The 7,590-nt window shown below is 43.3% G+C and overlaps 2 protein-coding genes across 2 annotated transcripts; both read left to right on the top strand.

Moving 5' to 3' along the window:
- Window positions 1-204: 204 nt before the first annotated feature.
- LOC115730990 (SNF2 domain-containing protein CLASSY 4-like) lies at window positions 205-5,125 on the top strand. Its single transcript, XM_048275648.1, has 5 exons — window positions 205-706; window positions 830-2,298; window positions 3,350-3,493; window positions 3,714-5,021; window positions 5,093-5,125. Exons 1-5 carry the CDS (start codon window positions 205-207, stop codon window positions 5,123-5,125), a joined length of 3,456 nt encoding a protein of 1,151 aa, XP_048131605.1.
- Window positions 5,126-5,160: 35 nt separating this feature from the next.
- LOC125314318 (SNF2 domain-containing protein CLASSY 3-like) lies at window positions 5,161-5,947 on the top strand. Its single transcript, XM_048276292.1, has one exon. It carries the CDS (start codon window positions 5,178-5,180, stop codon window positions 5,646-5,648), a length of 471 nt encoding a protein of 156 aa, XP_048132249.1. The 5' UTR covers window positions 5,161-5,177; the 3' UTR covers window positions 5,649-5,947.
- The last annotated feature ends 1,643 nt before the right edge of the window (window positions 5,948-7,590 follow it).

The raw sequence follows: 7,590 nt of genomic DNA, 5'->3' as shown, positions 1-7,590 counted from the left end.
TCTGCACATTCTCCCTCTCCTCTGTATCTTTCGGTCCCCTTCATTTCTCCCTCGTTTTCCCTTTCTCTCTCTAGCTTTTCTTCTTCCGCTCTTGGCCTGAGCGTTCTTCATCCCCATACGAAACGAGTCTTTTCCATCATAGTTAGCCTCTCTCTCCCTCTGTTTTTCAACCTCTCAGGCTCCGTTCAGCCGTTGGCCAAAACCATGGCTTCTCACTCCTCTGTAGCATCGAGAACCCGATCCCGGACAAAGAAAGAAGCTAACTTTGCTGGAGTTTTCTCCAATGTGGAGCCCGGATCTTCAGGAGCGAAGCGCGCGGTGCGTGATGTACGCTTTCGCGAGACTTCTGGCCCAGAAGCAGAGAGCAGCGGCAGAGGAGCTCGACAAAGAGTCTCCTCTGTTTCGGGTGGTTTGGACGGCGGAGGCGGCGCCGGTGATGACAGCCGTGAGAGCATTGATGTTACAGACGGTGCAGACGACACTGACACTGATGAAGTGATTTCAGTGAGTGGAAGTGAGGAGGAGGAAGAAGAGTCCAGCGATCACAGATCTCAGACGGTGCCAAGGTTTGAGCCTAACCGTGTCTCTCATAAACTTAAGAACATTGATATTGTTGATGTCGTCATTAGTGACTCTGATGAAGAGGAGAGCATGGACTTTGAGTATGCTGAGAGTGTAGGTGGCCATGAAAATGGAAGGTTTGGAGGTGATGAGACCGCACAGCAGAAGTCCGATACTTTCATTCGGGGAGATCGCCAAGAGGGAGCCCTCTTGAGTAGTTTATTCAGCGCAAGGAAAACTACTAAGGAGCTTGATATTGAGTGCACAGATGATCTGCGGGTGATTGACGATGCGGGAAAGAAAGAGGATGTGGAACGTAGAGTTTCATGGGTCAATGAGTGGTTGCAGGATGATGCGGAGGAGGAAAAAGAAGAAGAAGCGATCAATGTTGAGCATGATATCGAGTGCATGGATGATCCGGTGATTGATAAAGCGGAAAGGAAAGAGAATATGGTATGCAGACTTTTGTGGGTGAATGAATGGTTGCATGGTGATATGGAGGAGGTCAAGGAGGAAGGAACGAGTAATGTTGGACCATTAAATGCAGAACTCAATTCCCCTTCCAATGATGAGAATGGAAATAGTGGGAAAATGGAGGAAAGAGGAAGTTCTAGTGTGTCGGAGCCTGAAGAAATGATGGAAAAAGAGGAAACAGGAGACGGGGTTAAAAATGGCGATGAAGGGTTGCAGGCTGATGATGATGAGCAGGAGGAAGAGGAGGAGGAAGGCGGAGCAGAGATTGAGTTCGACAGAGTGAATGCTGGAACAGATGTCTCTTCTGTTAATGGAAAGGGAATGATCAGGGAGATGGAAGAAAGAGGAAACTTTTGCACGCCGGAGAAAGAAGGATCGAGTCAGAGCCAAGAGAAGTCGACTTCCCAGATTTTGGTCTCTGGAGTTGATAGAAGAACACAGGAGAAAGGATTTGGGAAAGTAGAAGGTCGAAAGGAGAGGGATTCAGGCATGTCCTGTAGCATCCGACAATGGCAAAAGAAAAGGAAATGTGATGATTGCAGCGGTGAGAAAGCGGTAGCAAACAGAAGTGCCGAGAAAGAGCAAACATCTGCTACTGATGGTACTGGGAGAAATGAGTATAGGGGCGATTGGGAGTCCAGAACAAGGGGTGAGAGAGCTCGCAAATCAAGGGAAAATACGTTATTCAAACTTGCCGATTGCATATTGGGGAAGGATGAGATTCTTCAAGATGACATTCAGAAGGAAAGGGCAGATGAAGAGAAACAGTTTGCTGGTGCTGTGAAGGAGGAGAGAAAGGAAATATTTGAGACTTTTGGCACGACAGCCAGCAGCATGAAAAGAGACTGTTCAGTTGATATGTACGAGCAGAAGAAAGTCGGTGAAATCTTGACTACGTCAGGCGAAGAGGGTGTCGGGGTGCATCAAGCACAAGAGAGAAAAGATCATAGGAGCATCGATGACTATGACATTCACTGGGAGAGATCCGTCAGGTCAAAAGAATTTAAGTATTTCCAACGTCTTGCTCAGAAATTCAGAGATAACAAAGATGATGCCGATCGGGAAGAAGTTGTATGGGAAATACCAAGAAGGACAGAGCCGGAGCCACAGGCTGAAGTGACTCCGCTTCCCGTGAAGTTCTTCTGGGGAGACGAGGAACCGGAGCCAGCACCAAAATCTGAAGCAGAGAAGGAGATGGACAAGATGTGGAGCGACATGGAATTTTATCTTAGAGCTGGAGAACTTAGCTCTTCCAAACCCCCCGTAAGTTTCATGACAGCCTAAAGGCACATCAAAGATGAGTAGGTTTTCTAAAATCTCACCGAATATAGATTTTATCTTACCTGTTGAGTGCTGATCTGCCCTGAATTTTCTGCATATTGTTAAATATTTTCCTTAAGTTATTAATGCAAATCAAATTGTCACAGTAGTGAAGTGGTTGTTCAAGCATATGTACATACCTTTGTTTATACAAGAAGATGGTCCTTTGGAGTCACCTTGTCAAAATAAGTTCGTGTTAATGATTGAGTGAGCAATACTACAGCTGAGCTCACCTCAAAATGAACAAAAAAGTCAATTTACTGAAAATCCGTATAAGACCATTGACAATCTTTTTGAATTCGCCTGTGCTGTAATCAGCTCATCATGAGTAGAAATGTGTGAGCTGTGTTTATTTCCGCCATTCCTTTTCCATTGTTGCTGATGTTAATGTGCATATCATCTGAATCATATTTGTGGTTTCCCTTCATTTGATGATGAGGCTATTACATTCTTCCTCAGTCTATGGAAAATGAGAAGCAAAACGCAAGAAGAGGATGAGAAACACATGGAGGAGAAACAGAAGTAGCCATGAGAAAGATGAAAACGAAGTTTCTTACTGACTTGATAGCTGATCCTCAATAGACACATGATTTGAATATCTGAGACTACCAAACTCAGTAGCTAAGAAAGTTGAACGGTTCTGCTACCAATTTGAACTAATTTGTTTCCAGCTATCTTAGCTTCGCCCTATTTACTTTCCTATGCCTCATGGGACTTGGAGTACTGCATGACACAATCATTCCTATCATTGTCACTTTTATCGCTGTTGTATCGCTGTTCTGCATTGACCATGCCATTTTCTTATTTTGGAAATCATTTCCATTGAGGCTGCTAGAGCATAAACAAAAATATAATTTTCTTGCAATTGCAACCGGTCCTTATTCTAGTCCGAATACCTATAGGAAAGTACAAAATTAGACTGGCAGCATAATTCATTGGAGATTTCTTGCATATTTAGTGGTTCTAAAAGTGCTCTTGTGATGCTCTTCAGCAGGAAACTGAACCAAGTCGAGCCACCCTTTGTCCAGGAGGAAAGCATGAGCTCATCTGCAATGAGGAAATTGGTTTGATTTGTCTCTTCTGTGATCAAGTAGTGCACGAGATAAAATATGTCTTCCCACCATTTCTACCATCATTTGTAAGTTTTGTTGGTTTACCAAGTATTGTGGCTGTTACTGTTACATACCGTTTTCAAAATACCATCCACACTTCACAGTTGGACTAGTTAGGTTATCGACCATCAGTTCCCTAGATTAACTGTTTCACTTACCGCCGTCCTCGATGGATGTCTTTGCACTAAAATCTTTGACAACCATCGATTTCTTATTATTCTGTTTTTTCTGCCTTTTATCCTGTAGGAAAAGTTCTCCACCGAAGGGTCAGGAAAGAAAACATTGCCCAACAGAGAGAATCCGTCTTTGTTTGAAGGGCTTTGTCTTCTGCCTTCTGGAAATGACTCTGCCGAACTCTCTCATCAGAGCGGCTCCATTTTGGATCTCATCCCCTGTGACCGGAGTAAATTGTATCCACACCAGCTAGAGGGCTTTGAGTTTATGTGGAAGAACCTAACAGGGTCTACTGATCTAAAAGAATTGTCCAACTCTGAGCCTAAGGACGTTGGTGGATGCATCATATCTCATGCTCCAGGTACGGGGAAGACTTGCTTGACCATACTTTTTCTGCACACGTATCTCAGACTCTTCCCCAATTCCCGCCCTGTGGTTATTGCTCCTGCGAGCTTGCTTCTCACTTGGGAAGAAGAATTCAGGAAGTGGAACAAGAAATGGGACAACAGCATTTCATTTCACAACTTGAATAATCCGGAGTACTCCGGGGCAGAAAATCCTGAGGCTATGAGAATGGTGGAAGCAAATAGGCACCTCCAGCAATGTAGCGATGTGATGCGGATGATCAAGCTCTATTCCTGGAGTAAGAGCAGCAGCATACTAGGCATAAGTTACACTCTGTATGAGAAGCTTGCTGTCCAGAAAAGGGAAGGCATAAAGGATCCGGAGAAGAAGTCAGCGATTCAAAAGAAAGATGAAGAGATGAGAAAGATTCTTCTCGATTTGCCGGGTGTAGTGGTTCTTGACGAAGGGCACACACCACGAAACCAAAGGAGCAGCATTTGGAATCTTCTGCTGAAACTTCGGACTGAGAAGAGGATCATCCTCTCAGGCACCCCTTTCCAGAATAATTTTCTAGAGCTCTATAACACCTTGTGCTTAGTGAGACCCGCAACAGCAGACAAACTCCCCCTTAGTCTCAAGAAATTCTGCCATACAAGAACAAGACAGCAGAAAAGAGCTAAAACAGATTATACCAATTCCTTCGTTCAGCCACCTGACAAAGTGGCTGATGATGCGATTGTGAATCTCCGGTCTATCATGGCTCCATTTGTTCATGTTCACAAAGGGAGCATTCTTAAAGAGAATCTTCCTGGTATAAAAGAGTGCATAGTGGTGTTAAACCCTGGGGATATGCAAAGGAAGATTGTCGAGAACATTCAAAGATCTCAATGCGGGTTTGAGTATGAGTTCAAGCTGTCTTTGGCCTGCATTCACCCTTCTCTGATCCTAAGCTGCAATGCATATTCGGATGAAAAACCTGTTATCTGCCGTGAGCATCAGAAGCTTGAAGATCTGAAGACTAACACAGATGCCGGGGTAAAGACAAGGTTCCTAGTGGGGTTGATCCGGCTCAGCATAGCACTCAGCGAGAAAGTTCTTGTTTTCAGCCAATACAAAGAGCCACTGTCCATGATCAGTGACCAACTGAGATCAACTTTCCAGTGGTCCTCCAAAGGAAAAGAGATTCTACACATGCATGGGAGCCTGGATCTGAGGGAACGTCAGCGTTTGATTGGAGAATTCAACAACCGACAGAGCCAAGCAAGAGTAATGTTAGCTTCAACTAAGGCTTGCTCTGAGGGCATAAGTCTAGTCGGAGCATCGAGAGTTGTCTTGCTAGACGTGGTTTGGAATCCTTCGGTGGAGAGGCAAGCAATTAGCCGCGCGTTCAGAATTGGCCAGGAGAAGGTAGTCTATACATACCATCTGATCACGAAGGGAACCACGGAATGTGACAAGTACCGCAATCAGATGGAGAAAGAGAGATTGTCTAAGCTGGTTTTCTCCCCAACGGACAAGGAAAATGGTGAGAGAAGAAAATCCAGTGGGGTTGCCGAAGACAGGATATTGGACGAGATGACTTCCAGCCAAAACTTCATGGATTTGTTTGATCAGATACTTTACCAGCCAAAGGATTCCGATGCAGTCGAGAACTGCGACTGAGGCCATCCCACCACTGGTTTGTGTAAGTGTGACCAGCAGCTTGATCTGAAGTTGAGACCTGGTATCTTACGGCCGTTAATAGTTAGTGCAAAAGAAGTTGCAGTATCACTTTGTTAGGTCTTGTGCTTACTGTCGTAACCAACGAGCTGAAACTACAATCAATCATCTGATTAAGCAATGTTCTAGGGATGGATTTCCTTCTCATTTCTCCCCTCTGCTGATTCTTCTCTTTTGTGATCCTCTCCAAACTCTGCTTCATTAATTCGGATTGCAACAGTTCTACTTTATCTAGTCTTTTTGGAGGCAAGGAAATTTGCATTCTCAATGTCCAAAGAGCTGTGAAAGTATGTATAGAATTCCTCGCTGCAGACATGTATAGAATTCCTTGCTGCAGACACTGAATTCATATCGATTTCTGGTCCAAGCAACAAAGGACTAAAACATAGTCTGCTAGAAAAATTTTGCTTTGTGATTCTGCTTTTTTTCAATTAAATCTGCACCCACTAATCTGAAGATTCCATCTAGTTTATGGGAATGGAATCCATACTTTAGTCAGTTTCCAGATGATTCTCGTTTGAGTGTAAATAATGATTTATTTTTCTGGTCTTTTCCAGGCTAATCATGGTCCTTGGACAAGGAAGAGGTTTGCAATTATCCACAATGTTGTTCGATTCAGGGTTGAACTTCCCAGTTCGTGGTTTGTATCTGGAGTATATTTTTAGTTTCTGCATGATTTCTCCTTCACTGCAAGGGCTCCGAGCAGCTTTCTCCAGTGATATTCTTCCGGGAAAAAGCATGACCTGAAGAGAGGCTGAGCCAAGGAATATGTTCTCCTACATACTATCTCAGTAATCTCTTTCTATCAAACTCGGTTCGATCTTATGAGAAGGTTGATGCATTACTGCCTTGTGTGCATCTACACTTGTGAAAATATGGATATAAGCATACAAGTGTAGCGTGGCACATCTCTTTATCTTTTGAAGATATGATAACTGGTTTTCGCATCTTTTATTCCCAGGTAAGTTAGTTTGATTTAATATCTACTGCCAATAGATGCATTGTGTTGATGTGATGCATATAAGGAATTAAATTCACCAACTCTTCTTATGTCTAATTCTTTTCTAAAGCTTTCCAAAAGTTACCTGAACATCCAATCTCTTTTACAGATTTGCACACCTCATTTTGCAACATTGCAAATTCTATTAATTTTGCACATTTATGTACTCATCAGTGAGTGCTGAAGTATTGGAGTGGAGGCGATTTGGGTAGGTGCTCTGTTTATAGAGTTGAGGTCATTTGTCTTTTGAAGGGATAATATCGGCAATATAGTGGGGCCCGACAAAGGCTTCGAAGGCGGTCCCCAAGGTGGCCAAACCGCCTTCCAAGGAGGAAGTTGAAGAGATTTTGACTAGTGGAGTTTTGGAAAGAAGGTAAAAAAAAGGTCTCTATTTTTAGAGTGTTTGGCCATGTGTTCGTTTTTTGTGACCTGCTATTGGGTTATGGTTGGTTTGTATGATTCTAGTGAGCTGAATGTGTGCTGGTGCTAATGACCGATGTGAGATATGGCGCATGGATTTCAGGTTAAGTTCTTGAACTATTTGTATAGATCAATGGTGTCCTTTAAGGTGGGCTGTCGCTCTTGGTTGTCTTTGGCGATTTTTACAGTGCAATCAGAGTACTAGCGATTAGCAAGGAGTACCCAATAAAGCTGTCTAAGTATATTATATTAGTTAATCAAGATAGAATAAAGGTCAGCCTGTTTGGGCATGTAAGAAACTGCATATATTTCAAGAGCGCCAATGGAAAATTTGTATGAAAGAGTTTATGGAGATAAGTCTTTGCATTTTCTTTCCTTCTGGTTTGATGCTGCTGTATAGTGTATGTTGATGAGCTCATTCAAGAATAATAGCTTTGTTTGCTCTAGTGAAGCTGTTGAGAGAGA

Source organism: Rhodamnia argentea, chromosome 3 (genome assembly GCF_020921035.1).
Source record: "Rhodamnia argentea isolate NSW1041297 chromosome 3, ASM2092103v1, whole genome shotgun sequence".
NCBI classification, from domain to species: Eukaryota; Viridiplantae; Streptophyta; class Magnoliopsida; order Myrtales; family Myrtaceae; genus Rhodamnia; species Rhodamnia argentea.
This window is presented reverse-complemented; position numbering and strand designations above follow the sequence as displayed.